This window comes from Notamacropus eugenii, chromosome 5, assembly GCF_028372415.1.
Source record: "Notamacropus eugenii isolate mMacEug1 chromosome 5, mMacEug1.pri_v2, whole genome shotgun sequence".
Taxonomy (NCBI): domain Eukaryota; kingdom Metazoa; phylum Chordata; class Mammalia; order Diprotodontia; family Macropodidae; genus Notamacropus; species Notamacropus eugenii.
Genome location: NC_092876.1, coordinates 38,114,994 through 38,133,549, shown reverse-complemented (window position 1 = coordinate 38,133,549; position 18,556 = coordinate 38,114,994). Strand labels below are relative to the sequence as shown.

The 18,556-nt window shown below is 42.4% G+C and overlaps 1 protein-coding gene across 2 annotated transcripts in view; it reads left to right on the top strand.

Moving 5' to 3' along the window:
- Window positions 1-18,556, top strand: part of TTC34 (tetratricopeptide repeat domain 34) — a 68,101-nt gene extending 49,545 nt beyond the window's left edge. For both annotated transcript variants that reach the window (XM_072608620.1, XM_072608619.1), the window contains exon 9: window positions 17,793-18,556. In XM_072608620.1, the coding sequence (XP_072464721.1) occupies window positions 17,793-18,317 (525 nt within the window). In that variant the 3' untranslated portion in view covers window positions 18,318-18,556. The remainder of the gene's footprint in view (window positions 1-17,792) is intronic.

Here is an 18,556-nt window from a genome sequence, read left to right as displayed (position 1 = left end):
GGTTGGCACCAAGTGACACAGTGGCTAGATCATTGGGCCTAGAATAAAGAAGACTTGAGTTCAAATCCAGCCTCTGACACTTCCTAGCTGTGTGACCCTGGGCAAGTTGTGTCATCTCTGCCTCAGTTTCCTCATCTGTAAATTGGGCACCATAATAACACCTACTTCCCAGAGTTGTAGAGATCAAATGAGATAATTAATTGTAAACACACTTAGCACAGTGTAAGCACATAGTAGGTGATATAGAAATGCTCCTTCCTTTTACATACATTGTCTCATTGTCTTCATGAGCCAAGATCTTGAACCCACCAAAAAACTGTAATCCAAGCCATGCTTCATGTCCATGCTTTTAAGACAAAGAAATCACTTACTTTGGAATGCCAGTGAACACAATATCTCATCCACATGGGTATCATTTCTTCCAATGCAGATTTCAGTGCCTTACTCCATACCTACTCTGCATGATGCTTGTCCATGCCCTTCCATAAGTCCTTCTGAGAGAATGCATCAAATGGGCTAGAGGATTTCCTGTTGGATGTCCCCGATGCCTGAAATAATGTCTCCTTGCTTCCCTGGCTTCTCCAAGAGTCAGCCCCAAATCCATCTTCTTTAAGAGGCCTTTTCCAGCTTCCTCCCTCCGCACTTCCATCCTTGCCCGAGCCTTCTGTCAGTTGTTGTTGTTCAATCATGTTCAACTCTTTGTGTTTCCCTTTGGAGTTTTCTTGGCAAAAATGCTGGGGTGATGTTGCCATTTCCTTCTGTAGCTCATTTTACAAATAGGGAAACTGAGGCAAACAGGGTTGAGTGACTTGTCCAGGGTTAAACAGCTAGTAAATGTCTGAGGTCAGATTTGAACTCATGAAGATGAGTCTCCTTGGCTCCAGGCCTGGCACTCTGTGCCCTATGATGTCCCCTAGCTACCCTTCCTTCTGCGATTACCTTCCATTTATCCCATATATATCTTATGGGTATGTAGTTGATTGCCTGTTATCTCCCCCAATAGAATGTGAGCTCCTTGAGGATGGGGACTCTTTTGCCTTTTTCTTTATCCCTAGTTAAGCAAGTGTCTGAGCCAGCATTTGAACGTGGAAAAGCTACATAAAGAAAGAATCCTGAAAGTAGAGATGGAAGACCTGGGTTCAAAGGTCTCACTGCCAGAGACAGTTTTAGGCTTGAGTAAAGAAAAGATGCCTAACAATTAAGGTCACTCAAAAGTAGAACCAAACTGCCTTGGGAAGAAGTGAGCTCTCAGTGACTAGGGGTCACCAAGCAGAAACTGGAGGCCGGCTCATGGGAGTGTTCTACAGAGTCTTGTTCAAGGACAAGTGGGAGCCTAGACCTCAGTTCTCTTCCAACTCCAACATTCTGTGATCCAATTCACTTGCAAATCTTGACATCTCCTTCCTGAAATCTTGATCCTCTAGGAGATCAAAGGATGGCCAACAACAATAGACTTTACTCAGAGCCAAATTTCGGCTCTTTATTCAAATCTTGGGTGCTAGGGGATGCCGTAGTACACAGAGCACTGAGCCTGGAGTCAGAGGACTCATTTTCATGAGTTCAAATCCAGCCTCGACACTTCCCAACTGTTTCACCCTAAGCAAGTCACTTCATCCTGTTTGTCTGTTTCCTCATCTGTAAAATGAGCTGAAGAAGGAAATATCAAACCACTCCAGTATCTTTGTCAAAACAAAAATAGATCATGAAGAGTCAGACATGACTGAAAATGACTGAATGACATCATATGCTGGATATACATACATTGTTATGTGTATGTTTTCCATGCATGTATGTATGCATATATGATGTGTATATATGTGTGTATATTCCATATATTCTTTTGACAAGAGAGTTTTGCACTCCACCCTTCACCTTAAGAATTAGAGATTAGGTCAGATGTCCAATGAACTCCAACCTCCCCAAGATGTATGGCCTACCATGAAGTTTAGGGCAAAACACCCCCAACTGCCTTTGGTAACAGGACACTTTCAATCCAGGTTTTCTGACTCTACTTGTAGAATTCTTCCCTCATACCACTTTTCCTATGTTTCCCAGGATGTCCTGACATGGGGCAAACCACTTCACTCTCTAGACCTCATTTTCTTCATCTGTAAAATAGAGAGGCTAGATTATATGACCCCAAAGGTCACTTCTAGATCTCAATCCATGAACTTACAGTTGGTATCCTTCTCAGCCTTAGTTATCCCAACTGCCAAGATTTTCCTTCATTTTTAGTATATACCTCAGTCCCACCCAATCAAATGGCACCGTAACATATTTTTACATTTTTCATTTATTTACTGTTCTCCTAGTTTCATGTGCAAATACTTTTTGGGATGGACAATCTGGCTTAGTTGGACCTCTTATGTTTTCCCCTCTATAGCCCTTGTCTTTTTATTTTTTGCAAAAGGATAATGTGTGTGTGTGTGTGTGTGTGTGTGTGTGTGTGTGTGTATTTGGGCTTGGTAGTAAGGTGCATAAATGTCCAGAGATTCCCAAGAAACCTTTGGAGTCTGGAGAGAGAAAGGAAGGATGGGTATACTAAGATGATGCCTTATGGGAAGCACAGTGCCCAGGGTGAGGGAGGGGCTGTTGCTCTCTGACATAATCAGTCAATCAACAAGTATTTATTAAATGTCTACCACCCTTCTCAGAAAGATGGTGTACTAGAGTGGACAGAGTGCCTGCCTTGGAAGACAGGAAGACCTGATATATCCCAGCTTGGTGACCCTGGGCAAGTCCCTTAGACTCGCCATGCTCTGGGTCTAGGCAACTAAGACTGTTACCTACATTGGTAAGGGGAATTTCCTCACCCTGGAGTTCCCTATATCAGTGAAGTCTCAGGTCTAGTCCCTATTCCTATTCCTACTATACTACTCTGGGTTCAGTGCTGGGGATACGATAACAAAAGAAAAATAAGCTTTACCCTCAAGGACTTTACATTCTATCAGGAGAGACAAAGTACATGAATTGTAACCCAATAATACTAATAACATTTTAAAATTTGAAAAGCAATTTACAAATATCTCATTGGATTCTCACAATGCTCTAAGTATTGTACTATTATTATCCTCATTTTACAGATGAAGAAACTGAGTCTGAGAGCCTAAGTGACTTGCCCAGGGCCACATAGTCAATAGTGAATAGGCATTTATTAAAGATCTATGCATAGGACATTTATCAAAGACCTTAGCATAGGCCATCGTCAGCTAGTAGTAGTAGTCATGGTAATATTAGCAATAATGGTCGCTACCATTAATGGAGAATTTTAAGGTTTGAGAAGCATGTTAGATAGTACAATAGATTGGGTATAAGGACTGGAGTCAGGAAGATCTGAGTTCAGATCTGGCCTGAGATACTTACTAGCTGTGTGACCCTGGCCAATTCACTTAACACTGTTTGCCTCAGTTTCCTCATCTGCAAAATAAGCTGGAGGAGGAAATGGAAAACCACTCTAGTATCTTTGCCAAAACAACCCAAATGAGGTCAGTGGAGAGTCAGACAAAACTGAAAAGGACTAAGCAGCAAAGAAAGCATGTTACATATTAACATTTAATAATTTAATTCATTTAATCATCTCTTTCGTTTAATCTTCACAAACACCCTAAGAGATAGTTGCTATTATTATGTCCACTTTAAAGATGAGGAAATGGAGGCCTAAGGTCACAATAGCTAGGAAGTGTCTGAGTTGGGATTTGAACTCAGGTCTTCATGACTCTAGGCCCAGAGTTCAATCTACCTGCCTTCTTAATAGGAAGGTATAGGAGCAATGCAGTGGGGATGGGGTGGCATGGAGGCACCAGGAGAAGCTGAGGGATGAGGAGTGGCCCTAGAGCTGGTCAGACCATATCTGGTATATTGTGTTCTGTCTCAGGTACCAAATTTTAGGAAGAAAGCTTTTAAGATGGAGATTGGCCAAATGAAAGTAACCCAGCTGGACCTTGAGTCTGAACCATATGAGAATCAGTTGGAGGAAATGGGAAGAGAAGAGAAGGCCTGCTTCAGGAGGACACAGGACAGTGGTCTGCCCTATAGAAGAAGTCCTGGACTGTTATATGTCCCAGAGGGCACAATCAGGGCAGAGGTTACAGGTGGCAAAGAGGCAGATTGGAGCTTTGAAAAAAAAAAAGAAACTTCCAGCAATGAGAAGGGTTCCCTTCCTCCAGGAGGTTGCGAGCTTGCTCTCTACCAGCCTTTGGTCAGAGCCTGAATGGCCATTCTGGGCAGGGGCTTTTCATTCAGCTGTGGATTGGACTACATGTCCTTTCTGCTTCTGCCTGTATGATCTCTTGATCATTTGACCTGTATGGCTTTAGACAAGTGATTTCTCCTCCCCCAGCCCTCAGTTTCCTCATCAGTCAAATAAGAGGGTTGGTTTAGATGACCTCAGAGGTCCCTTTCAACTCTAGCTCTATGATCCTATGGTCCTCCTTGGAAGATCATAAGAATGCTTATTTTCTGCCCAGGCTTTCTCTCCCTCCATTCTCTGAAGACAAGAGTGGATTAATCAGAACACAGGCAGAATTCACTCAGATAACCCTGAGTCGTGCTCTGAATAAACTTAAAAAATAATGCTTCTATCTTGAAGAGGTAATGAGTCAGGACCTAGCTAACCATTCCATGGGGCCAGGCCCTGGGGGCAGAGGAAAGGAGGCAGGGCTGTGGGGAATTTAATCTGCCTGTTCCCTTCACAGGCCTCAAATTTAACATCTTCACGATGCTTCTGAAAGCCATTTAGGCTGAAGCTGCAACTTGGCTTGAGTTTTTCAGTCTTGTACATTAACTCAGGCAGAAAAACAAATGGATGATGCCCCACTGAGAGCTCCACTTCAGCAATGGATGTATGTCTGCAAGAAGCTGCCTTCCCTGCTTAAAGACAAAAACTGTTTCATGTGACTGGCTCCATGAGACCTCAGAGTGACATCTCACAGGGTATGCCAGATTTGGAAGTCAGGAAAATCCAGATATCAATCTTATCTTGACATATCCTAGGTATGCAACTCAGGAGAGTCACTTGAAGGCTCCTAGACTCAGTTTCCCTCTCTGTAATATGAAGGCTAATGATCACTCATCAGGTATGATGTTGAGGGATTCTAGTTCAGGTCTGAGTCTGACGAGATGAACTCTGGGGTTTTGCACCAGTCTGAGGTCCTCTGCCTGTGAAATTTGTAGGTGCTCTCTCTGGAACTCCATTTTGTCATCCATACTGATGAGGAGGATAGACAAGATGTTTTCTAGACATCTTCCTCTAAGACTAGGATCCTGTAACTAGGTTTCAGTCACCAATTTGTCAACCTCTTCTACTACCAACAAGCTCCCCTCTTTCCTGAGCAGCTCCCCACTATAGAGTGTTCCCCAAAGAAGAAGTTCCAGCTGGCATTGCGAAGGATTCTTTTATAACCATTGAGTACCAACTCCAGGTAACCCCAAGATAGATGAGACAGTCATCCCTGAATTGCTTGGTTTGAATAAATTCAATTTTACTAATGTTAAAAACCTCCTCAGTACATAAAAGCATATATATACACATATACATATATGTGTATATATATGTACATGGTATATGTGTATATATCTATACATGTATGTGTGTATATGTATGTAAATACACATATATGTCTATAGATACACACATGTATGTATATATATATAAAACATAGTTACACAAAAGTTTAGTTTTTAAGTACATTTGCATTGATACTTTTCATAATTATATGTTACATTTCTTCAACTATGTCTCCCCTCTTTCCAACACAGAGAGCCATACTTTGTAACAAAGAATAAAAAATAAGGGGAATCAGTTCAGCAACACATACCAACAATAGCAACCATTCTGTGTTCTACACCCATATTCCCCTACCTCTGCCCAGAAATGGGGTGATATGAAGAAGGCTCCTTGTGTCTCTTTTTAAAGGACAATTCTGGTCATTACAATTTTACAGCCTTCAGATTCAGTTGTTTTCTTATCCCTTCCATCTCCATTGTCTGCTGTATATTTTTCCTGTCTCTGCTCAGGTTGCATCAGTTCTGATAAATCTTCCCAGGCTTTTCCATAATGACCACAGTCATCCTTTCCTACAATACAATGATATTCCATGATATTTGTGCACTGCAATAGCTATTCCCCCCAAAATGAGCATCAGCTTTGTTTCCATTTCTTTGCTTTAACAAGAAAAATATGCTTCTATAAATATTTTGGTAGATATATGGGGACCTTTTTTTTTGTCATTGATCTTCTTGAGGGTCTGTTTCAGGCACTGGTCAAAGGGCATATTCATTTTTGCTACTCTGCCTAATTCCAACTTGAAAATCCTTTCTTTAAGGGATGCCAAAGCACTGATTGATTTTCAGGCTATTTGTCGGTCTGGAAGAGACAGAGGCAGTAGAGTCTATGTGTCCCATTTTAAGAAAATCCAGTATAGCAAAATCCCAGCTTATGAAACCAACCAATTAGAGGGTGATTGTCCACATTACAAAAGGAGTTATCTCTGTGTTCCTTTACAAAGCTCATGGCCCAGCATGCATCAGAATTAGGGTTCACTTTAACAAAGTGAGGCATCTGTATAACTTTGCAGGAACACATCTGTTGTACAAGATAAGAGACCTTCACATGATTATGCAGACATTTTTTTGTGGTGTGGCAATGACATTGCTTCAGTCTAGTCCTTTGGAGAATTACTTGAAAAAGGACTAAGAGATACCAGCAGATGAAAGAGAAAATTCTGCCCATTCATAAACTGTGGTATCTTAGTGGAGATTAAAAATTGATGGGGAAAATCCAGCTCCAAAACATTGACTCTCTGTAGTGTTCAGGCTGAGGAATTAATATATTCATGGGAAAGCTATGGGGTTCTTAGCAAATAGGGCTTGAAGAAATATAATGAAAAGAGACTGTCTTGTGTTGAAATTTACAGGTTCCCAGAACATCAGAGTTGGTCATCTAATGGGACCCATCCTAGAATAAGCAGGCCTTCTGCCACATCCCTACTCAGGACTCATCTAACTGCTGGTCAAAGGGAGGGACATTCACTAGTTCCCAAAGCATCCTGATTTAGGACAACTGTAAATGTTAGGAAGTTTTTCACCTTCATATTCTCGCTTTCCTACAACATTCACCATATGTTTCTGGTTCTGTCCTTTGGGGTCAAGCTGAACCAGGGTAATTGTCTCCTTTGTGATAGCTCTTAAGGCAGTTGACATTTAAAGGCAACCACTATCCCCACTCTCCTTCCCCTACCCATTTTTTCCTCTTCTACAGGCTAAGTGTCCTCTTTAACAGAATCACATATGACATGGTCTCCAGTCAACTCACTTACCTGGTCACCCTCCTCTGGACACACTGCAGCTTATCAATGCCCTGCCTAAAATGGGGTGCTCATTTTAAAGCTGAAGATAATGATCCAGGTGTGTTCTGACCAAGAGACAGGAAAATAGAATTCTCACTCCCTGAATTTTGGATTCTGGTCACACACTAACTTCTTTGACGGCCATCTCAATCAATAAATCAACATTTATTAAAGTGGCAGGAGCTGGGGATACAAAAAGAGGCAAATGTAGTCCCTGCCCTCAAGAAGGGCATCTAGTCCAGTAGGGGACAGAAAGAGAGAGAGAGAGAGAGAGAGAGAGAGCGAGAGAGAGAGAGAGAGAGACAGAGAGAGAGAGAGAGACAGAGAGAGAGAGAGACAGAGAGAGAGAGAGAGAGAGAGAGAGAGAGAGAGAGAGAGAGTGAGAGTTGAATGGATGGATAGATAAAGACAGATAGATAGACAGATGTGTGTATAGGTTCATGTATATGAATATATGCATGTATATATGTATATTATGTGTATATATTTGCAAACAAATATATACAAAGCTAGATATGCAAGATAAATAGAAAATAATTAACACACGAAAGGGATTGGGGAAGGCTTCCTGTCACAGCCCAAACTTTTAACCCATGGGAAAATCTACAAGAAAAGCTTAACCTACTTTTCTTGAAACACCTCACCCCCACCCCAGTGGGGGAAAAAAAGGGAGAGGGGCTTTTATCTCAGCCTCTTTAGTGCTATGATCTCTCCATCCTTCTGGAGGTTGCCCTCTTTTGAAATGTCTTTCTTTGGGTCCGGTTGCTGAGAAGCAGTTATAAGTACCCTATTTTTCTCTAGCTAGAAATGAGTCTTAAGCAATGTCTGTCTAGGAAGCTAGATGGCGTGGGGAGGGAACATCAAGACCATCAGGGTCATTCCTATCCAATGGCCTGAGCTCGTGTGATTTATTTCTCTTGGTGAGTTCTAGAATTCTGGCCAGAAATAAAGAACTGTAATTTTCCATCAATTTGTGCTGAGTGATTCCAGCCACCTTCAGTTAGCCTTCACCCCCAGAAACTCTTCCAAAACTCCACCATGCACAAAGGGCAGTCTCCCTCTGCTAGCATTTTCACTCGGAAGTCAGAAATTCAATATGTCCAAAAGGAAATTCATCCCATTCCTCCCTTCCCCCCATATCCATCCTCTCCATATAACATCCCTATTCCTGTCAAGGGTACTGCCATCTTTCTAGTGACTCTGACTTGCACCTTCCCTCTTCCTTACCCCATCTCTCAGAGCCAAGTCTTGTCAATTCTGTTTGTCTGGCATCCTTCCTCTCCTGTGCACCCACAGAGCCACCACTCTAGCCAATGACCTCCTTACCTCTAGTCTGTACTATTGTAATAGCCTGCCAGTTCATCTCCCTCACCATGGTCAGAAACTCTGATTGATATGTGCTTCTTCTTCTCTCTTTCTGTCTCTCTCTCTCTCCTCCCTCTCCTCTATGTCTCTCTGTCTCTCTATATGTATGTATGTATGTATGTATGTATGTATATAGAACAGCAGCAGCAGCTCCCTACTGTCTCTAGGATTACCAATAAAAACAACCACAGACTGTGCAGCTTGGCATTTCAAGTACTCTACCATTCAGATCCCACTGACCTTACCAGGAATTTCATTCTTTTCTCCTTCACATAGTCTAACCAACCTGGCCTACAAACTGTCCTCTGAACTTGACTTTGAATCTTCCACCCACATGCCTTTGTTCTGTGCCTAGAACACACTCCCTTCTTGCTTTCACTGATCAAAATTCCTGTCTACCTTCAGGGTTCGGCTGAGATACCACCTCCTGCATGAGACGTTTTCAGGTGCCTCCAGTTATTTATGCTTTCCTCCTCTTCAAATTGTCTCCTATTTATTTATCTGTGTACATGGAAAGGAAGCGCCTACTATGTGCCAGGCACTATGTTAAGCATTTTACAAATATTATCTCATTTGATCTTCACAATCACAACCTTGGGAGGAAAGTATCATTTTGATCCCCATTTTACAGTAGAGGTAACTGAGTCAGACAGTGATCTTTTCCCCTATAGCTAGTAAGTGTTTGATATTAGATTTGAACTCAAGTCTTCTTGACTCCAGGCCCATCACTCTACCCATTGCACTACTTACCTGCCTCCTATACATCTGTGATCAAGTAGGAAAAGTTTGGTCCTTCCTCCCCAGTCCTTCATCTACTAGAAGACCATCATCTTATCCCTTTCTTTTCCAGGCTAAACATGCTATCATATGACATGGATGTAAGGTCCTTCACCATCCTGGTTATCTCCTATAGATACTTTCCAGGTTATCAGTATTTTTTCTTAAATAAACTATAATACCCAGAGCTGAACACAATACTCCAAGAAAGACCTATTGTAGAACTGAATTGAATAATATCCTTGATGTGACAAATAAGCAGCACCTCTACTTTCCAATGAGTGTTCTCTACTTTCCAAGTAGTCTCATGGGAGACCAAACACTTACGCTCCCAAGTTGTCTGTGGTTCCCAGGATCAGGGATTCTGTACCTGGAAAAGGCATCCTGGTTCAGCTCATCCAACCTCTAATTTACAGGTGAGGCTGAGAGAAATGACTTATCTAAGGTCACACACCTAAGTCCTGCCTGAGAGAGGCAGGATGCAAACCCATGTTCTCTGACCTTCAACTCAATGCTCTCTCTACTGTGCCACACTGCCTCTTCTATAATTAAATGTAGTTGAATTTTTTTCATTTTTAAGGTTAGTAGGGTATTTTTTTTAAAAGCATGGGTTTCCAAAGACAGCAGAATTTCAAACAGACTCAAAATGGAGCAGAAATGTTATATTTTGCTTCTAGGATAAAACATAAATTTCAAAATATTCAAACAGAGCATGCCCACATTATTTATTTGTTTATTTCTACCCTGTTCAGATAGTGCATTGGTATAATATTCACAGGATCATCAGTCTAAACCTGTCCAACCGTCTCCTTTCTCAGAAGAGGAAGCTGAGTGAAGAGAAATGACTTTCCTAAGGCCACGCAGGCCAGAAGAATCAGAATAAGAAAATAAAACCAAGTCCTCTTTTCTTTGCAATATCCTGTCTCCCATATATCAAGGATTTATGTTGGCTTTTATTTTATTTGCTTACTTTATATGTTTACTTGACTGGAGGTTTTATGGATAATAATCACATTTTCACCCAGGTTTTGAGCAGGGAAAGCGAAGGTGCGTAGGATAGTTTTCCATCCTACAGGATGCTGGGAGGTGGGGGCTCCACATGCCATATACTCCCTCCCCTCCTCCCTGCCTCCTTCCACCCCCACATCTCCAAGGACTCATTTGCCCTTGCTGAGTGGGACTGAGCCTTGGTGGAGTTGCTCTTGGCAGCTCACACAATCTCTCTAGGTTGAGTCCTGGAGAAACCACAGTTCGCTTGTTAGAAGTAATGAAAAATCCATTAGTGCACCGAAGGTCTGGGTTTTTTTCCTTGCAGACTTTCACAAATGAACGTTTGGTCTTTAGGAGGTGAGAGCTATAGAGAGAAGAGCTTTGGCCAAGAACCAATAAACTGCCTGGCCTTTCAGATTAATAGGGAACTGAAGTGGTCCTCTGCCCCTTCCTCTTCTGAAACCACAAGGACTGAGAATCTTCCTTCCTGTAGCCTACTTTCCTTCTGTGCAGGGCACTCCCTCCCCTTGCTCTCTGCCTGAGTTCTTGCGGTCAATTGTGGGAAACACACTTTAATGTTTTGGAACCAGTTTTATATTGCCGAGGCCATAAAAACAAATGAGCCAGCATTAATGTTGCAGGATGCTTTTCTAATGGCAAGTTCTTGGATTAACCCAGGCTACAAACAAGTCTGTTCCCTACTGTAACAGCCACTGATGAGCAGGTGTAAAGGGAAGCTGAAACAAAGCTTGGAGTATTTTTGTCTTGGAGGAGGTGGTGTTTCCAGGAGAAGCTGTGGACTCATGAGGATGGCTATCCCTTATGGGAGCCTAAGGTGTTATTGAGAGAGAATTCAGTGGGATCTACAGCAGGGTCTAGAGGGACCTAACATCTGGTCAGTGGTAGTCTTATGCTTATCCATTCATCAAAAAACATTTATTAAGGGCCTAGGCAATCTGCTAAGCTCTGCGGATAAAAGACAAAAACTCATAGGTCCCTGCCCTCAGGGATCTTACATTCCATTGGGGAAAACAGCATGGGATCCCATGAGGGAACCTCAGAGGCTATCTAGTCCAATTACCTAATTTCCAGAGAGAGAAACTGAGGCTAATGAGTGTAAACAAAATGCCCAAGGTCACACATAGTAAGCCTTAGCAGGGAGATTTGAATTGAGGTTATTTAACTCTAGAACATGCTTCTTCTATAGATTGGACCTTGACTGTGAAGGGTTTTAAGGGCCAAATAGAGGGGCCTATATTAGATACTGGAGGCAATAGAAAGCCACTGGAATGTACTGAATCTGGGAGTGACATGGTTGGACTTGTTTTTTGAGAATAGCACTTTGACAGCTGTGAAAGACAGATTGGAAAGAAGCAGAACTGCAAACTATAAATGACTCCATAGAAAAATGCTCCAAAACATTAATAGTAAGAGATATGCAAATTAAAATACCTCGTGCCCAACAAATTGGCTGAGATATTTTTTTAATAGAAGCCATTGATGTTGGAGGGGCTATGAGGAGACAAGCATACTGCTTATCAAATTTTTGTTTGCCCCAAAGTTGGAACGGAAAAGGAGGAAACAAATATTTATTTATTAATAATAAATATTATTAAATATTAATAAATATTTATTTGTTACTGTGTGCCAGACACTATGCTGAATCCCTTATAACTGTTATCTCATTTGATCATTTGAAAAGAAAACTAACACATTAGATTATGTTGTATTCCTTATGGAATTTAGTCTTTGTATTCAATGTGTTTGCCTAATTATTTTTCTTTGTCACAAGGGAAGGATCAATGGGAAATGGTGAATGATCAGTTATGGACAGACAACAGACACCAATAAAATAACTTATTTTTTTAATGATAGTTTTAGCTAGTTGATTAGTGGATTAGTTGATCTCTAAGGAGCTATTTTAAATAAACACTAAGTTACAGAGTTAAATGGTACTTGAAAATGAATTCTTTCTCCAACATACTTGACAGGTGATCATCCAGCCTTGGCTTAGAATCCCCCAAGGATGGAGAAGCCATTGTCTCCCAAGGCAGCTCATTCCATTTATAGCTAGAAAGATCTTCCTTACATGAAGTCTAAATTGTCTCTCTACAATTCCCTCCTCCTAGTTCTTAGCACATGGGCCAAGCAAGTCTGATCCCTCTTGCACGTGGCTGTCCTTCATTTACTTTTGAAACAGTTATCATGTCCACTTCCCCTACCCCACAACCAAATCTTCTTTTCTCCAGGTTAAACAATCCTCATTCCTTCAATAAATCCCATTATGACATGGTCTCTAGTTCAGTCATTATTCTGTTTGCCCTCATCCCTCCAGCTTTTCAATATCCTTGCTAAAATATCCATCCAGTTAATGCAATGACCAACCATGATTCCAGAGGACCAAAGATGAAATATGCTACCTGCTAGAGAGATGAAGGACTGAAATTGACATGAAGGACTGACAATCTTTGGACATGGCCAGTGGGGAAATTTGTATTTCTTAGTTGTTCATCTTTGTTATAGGGGCTTTATTTTTCTTTAAAAAAGTCATGTGGCAGAGCCAAGATGGCAGAGTAGAAAGACGCACATACACATAGCTCCGAACCCACAACCCACAGAACCACTACAGGGGAGTAACTCACGGCGAATTCTGCACCCAGAGGCCATGGAATATTGGAGCGAGGGAGATTTCTGTTCCGGAGGGACCTGCAAACCTCTCGCGGGGGGTCCTTCACTCTGCGGACTGGGCGCTGGGACTGGGAGCTGAGGGCAGCCCTGCCCTGCCGCCGCCGAGGCACTGAGAGGAAAAGATCCGAGCGGGCTTCGGAGACAGGATCTCCAGTGGCCACGCGGGTCCCTCCACCCACAGAGGGACCTGCAAACCTCTCGCAAAAGGTCCGTCGTGCTGCAGACACGGAGCCCAGCCCAGCCCAGACCTGCTGCAGCCACAGCACCAAGAGAAACAGACCCGAGCAGGCTTCAGGGACAGCATCTCCAGTGGCCGCACAAGTCCCTCCGCCCACAGGTGACGGGGGTCGGTGAGAGAGTCTCTTTGGCGGGTCGAGAGGGCAGTGGGGTGCCCCCATGATTCGGGCCCCCCCGGAGGTAGAAGCTGAGAGGCGGCTGCAGACCAGGGCTCCCCAAGCGGGCGGGAGCCTGAATCCATTGTGGAAGGTCTGTGCATAAACCCCCTGAGGGAACTGAGCCTGAGAGGCGGCCCTGCCCCAACCTGACCACCTGAACATAATCTCATACTGAATAGCAGCCCTGCCCCCGCCCAAAGCCCTGTGGCTGGAAGCAGCATTTGAATCTCAGTCCCCAAACGCTGGCTGGGAGGATCAGGAGGTGAGGTGGGTGTGAGGAGAATATTCAGAGGTCAAGTCACTGGCTGGGAAAATGCCCAGAAAAGGGAAAAGAAATAAGACTATGGAAGGCTACTTTCTTGGAGAACAGGCATTTCCTCCCTTCCTTTCTGATGAGGAAGAACAATGCTTACCATCAGGCAAAGACACAGAAATCAAGGCTTCTGTGTCCCAGCCCACCCAATGGGCTCAGGCCATGGAAGAGCTCAAAAAGAATTTTGAAAATCAAGTTAGAGAGGTGGAGGAAAAACTGGGAAGAGAAATGAGAGAGATGAAAGAGAAGCATGAAAAGCAGATCAGCTCCCTGCTAAAGGAGGCCCAAAAAAATGTTGAAGAAATTAACAGATTGAAAAATAGCCTAACTCAATTGGCAAAAGAGGCTCAAAAAGCCAATGAGGAGAAGAATGCTTTCAAAAGCAGAATTAGCCAAATGGAAAAGGAGATTCAAAATCTCACTGAAGAAAATAGTTCTTTCAAAACTAGAATGGCACAGATGGAGGCTAAGGACTTTGCGAGAAAGCATGATGTCACAGAACAAAGAGAGAAGAATGGAAAAATGGAAGATAATGTGAAATATCTCATTGGAAAAACAACTGACCTGGAAAATAGATTCAGGAGAGACAATTTAAAAATTTTGGGACTACCTGAAAGCCATGATCAAAAGAAGAGCCTAGACATCATCTTCCATGAAATTATCAAGGAAAACTGCCCTGATATTCTAGAACCAGAGGGCAAAATAAGCATTCAAGGAATCCACAGATCACCGCCTGAAAGAGATCCAAAAAGAGAAACTCCTAGGAACATTGTGGCCAAATTCCAGAGTTCCCAGGTCAAGGAGAAAATATTGCAAGCAGCTAGAAAGAAACAATTCAAGTATTGTGGAAATACAATCAGGATAACACAAGATCTAGCAGCTTCTACATTAAGAGATTGAAGGGCGTGGAATAGGATATTTCAGAAGTCAAAGGAACTAGGACTAAAACCAAGAATCACCTACACAGAAAAACTGAGTATAATACTTCAGGGGAAAAAATGGTCTTTCAATGAAATAGAGGATTTTCAAGCATCCTTGATGAAAAGACCAGAGCTGAAAAGAAAATTTGACTTTCAAACACAAGAATGAAGAGAACCATGAAAAGGTGAACAGCAAAGAGAAGTCATAAGGGACTTACTAAAGTTGAACTGTTTACATTCCTACATGAAAAGACAATATTTGTAACTCTTGAAACTTTTCAGAATCTGGGTACTGGGTGGGATTACACACACACACATACACACACGCACACACAGATAGAGACAGAGTGCACAGAGTGAATTGAAGAGGATGGGATCATATCTTAAAAAAATGAAATCAAGCAGTGAAAGAGAAATATATTGGGAGGAGAAAGGGAGAAATGGAATGGGGCAAATTATCTCTCATAAAAGAGGCAAGCAAAAGACTTATTAGTGGAGGGATAAAGAGGGGAGGTGAGAGAAAAACATGAAGTTTACTCTCATCACATTCCAATAAAGGAAAGAATAAAATGCACACTCATTTTGGTATGAAAACCTATCTTACAATACAGGAAAGTGGGGAATAAGAGGATAAGCAGGGTGGGGGGGGGATGATGGAAGGGAGGGCATGGGGAGGAGGGAGCAATTTGAGGTCGACACACATGGGGAGGGATAGGATCAAAAGAGAATAGAAGTAATGGGGGACAGGATAGGATGGAGGGAAATATAGTTAGTCCTATACAACACAACTATTATGGAAGTCATTTGCAAAACTACACAGATTTGGCCTATATTGAATTGCTTGCCTTCCAAAGGGAAGGGGTGGAGAGGGAGGGAGGTAAAGAAGTTGGAACTCAAAGTGTTAGGATCAACTGTAATGTTCTTACCACTAGGAAATAAGAAATACAGGTAAAGGGGTATAGAAAGCTATCTGGCCCTACAGGACAAAAGAGAAGACGGAGACAAGGGCAGAGAGGGATGATAGAAGAGAGAGTCACAGGGGCAATTAGAATGCTTGGTGTTTGGGGGGGGAGGGGATAAAAGGGGAGAAAATTTGTAACCCAAAATTTTGTGAAAATGAATGTTAAAAGTTAAATAAAAAAAAAGTCATGCAACATGGATAATATGAAAATATGTTTTACAAGATGTTGCATGTAATACTGCTTGCCTTCTCAATAAGTGGGGAAGGGACTAGAGGGAGAGAAAGAATTTGGAGCTCAAAATCTTAAAAAATGAAAAAATATTCAGTTGGAGGAAATAAGAGCCTGAGATAGTTATTCAGACATTTTCCCAGTTTTGCCCAACTCTTTATGACTCCAATTGGGGTTTTCTTGGGAAAGACATTAGAGTGGTTTGCCATGTCCTTCTCCAGATCATTTTACAGATGAGGAAACTGAGGCAAACACAGTGAAATGACTTGACCATGGTTGCACAGGTACTAAGCGTCTGAGTCCAGATTTGAAATCAGATCTTACTGACTCCAGATGTGGTGTTTTATCCACTTTACCACCTAGCTGAAACTGAGACAATCAATAGTTATAAAAATAAATCTATGACTTGGGAAAAAAATTTACCTGTCCATTTTAAACTGAACAGTACCCTAGAGGCAACTAGACCAGAGAAGACTATCATTGCCTTCTTCATAGACACTGTGCTTCTCTTATAATACAGACTAGAAATCCATTAGTTTTCTTGAACACCATATTATAATGTTGACTCCTATTATATTGACTAAACCCCCAGATCTTCCCTTACATACTGTGACCCAAGCCCACATCCAGAGCTCAATGCCTTTCAATCTAAGATGCACCTCAGTGAGATTATACAGCTTCTTATCCATCCCCCAAACTCTGGACTAAGGCATCTAAACTAAAGTCAATGTCTTCACCAGGGAGCATAGAAGAGGATGTAATGGAGAGACAGGTTGGTGGAGGAGATTCTGGAGACAGAGAAGAGTACTCACTCCCTGTGTAACCATAGGCAAACCCCTTAACCTCCAATGTCCTTGGTGTCTTTCACTATGGTTCATAGATTAAGAACTAGAAGGGCCTTTGTATGTCATCCAGTTCAATTTGTTTAAAAACTCCTAATCTCCTCAACCCAACTCAACCAGTTCAATTCCATCAGTGCTTGTGCTGAGTGGACACTCAGAAGGATGGGAAAAATGAATAAAAGACTGAGACCAAGAAAAGAGTATTGTGTTCAGTTCTGAGAGCCACATTTTAGCACTGGATTGGAGTCAGCAAACTTATCTTAATGAGTTCAAATCCCGCCTCAGACACTTCCTAGCTGCGTGACCCTGGGCAAGTCCCTTAATCCTGTGTGCCTCATTTTTTGCATCTGTAAAGTAAGCTGGAGAAAAAATTGCAAACCATTCCAGTATCTCTGCTGAAAAGACCCTAAATGGGGTCATGAAGAGTTGGACATGACTGAAATGACTGAACAACTGATAAGACAGAGAGTGGTCAGAGGAGGGCAACCTAAATAATGAAGCACTTTGAGTTCATGCCACATAAGAAAATGGGAATGTTTGGCCTGAAGGAGGAAAGATATAAAGAAAAGCAAGGAGGAGAGTCTTATTTGAAAGGCCATCATGGGACTTGTTCTGCCTGACCCCAGGGGCCAGAAGTAGGAATAATTGGGGTGAGGGTGAAGGCAGAGTGAAGGCAAAGAAGCAAAATTGGACTTGAAGTCAGGAAAAAACTTTCTGAAAAGTAGAAACAAAAAACTTATCTAAAACTTGAAGGAGCCATTTGGGGAGGTAGTGAGTTCCCCATCACTAATGGTGGTCAAGCACAGGCTGGACTTCATTCATACTTGCTGGGTGTGAAGTAGAAAGGATTCTGCTTCAGATCCATGTCAGACTAGTTGGCTTTGGAGATTCCTTCCAATTCTTAGTGTTTATGTCTTTTTAGTTGCTAGTAAGAGTGAAATCATCTCTGTCTCTATCTTTGTCCAGGCAGCAGCAGAAGAAGGAAATGCCCTAGAGAAGGATCAGTGCCCAGAGAAGGCTCTTGGCTACTACAGCCTGGCTGTCCTGGCCAGCAATGGGAACCCCAGATACCTCCGACTGAGGGCATCGTGTCTGTCCCACCTGCATGACTTCAGCGGGGCCCTCAGAGACTTGGACAAAGTCATCCAGAAGCACACAGTCAATGACCTCCAGACACAGGTGGAAGATTTCTGTTCCAGAGGCTGCTTGTTTTTAGGCCTCTCAGATGAGACCAGTGCTGTGGAAGAGTTCATCCGAGCCTTCCAACTCTCTCCATCCTTGGCACTGCACAGTGTGTCTGCTCAACCGGGAACCAAAGCACTGGCCCAGATGTTTCACCTGGCAGGTCAGCACTGCTTGGAAGAACAGCGCTATGAGGATTGCTGGAAGGTGGTCGAGTATGGCCTCCTCCTAGATGAAAATAGCAGTGACTTGAAGAAGCTTCGAGGGAGGATCAAGAGAGAAATCTCATGGGGCTGCAGTATTCACTGACCTACAGAGTGAGAGAGGCCTTTACAAGTCAACCCAGTCACCTCCCCCTGAGAAGTATCCATCCTCCATTGTTTGGGGAGGACAGGGGGAGATGGCACTTTAACATGATACTTAGTCATAGTGCTTATCCATTTTTTTATTTTATCATCCTGACAGACTGTCAAATCCTTCGTAGAGGGGGACATTGAGATATCCAAAATTTGCCTAAACAATAATAATAAAAGCTACCATTTATATAG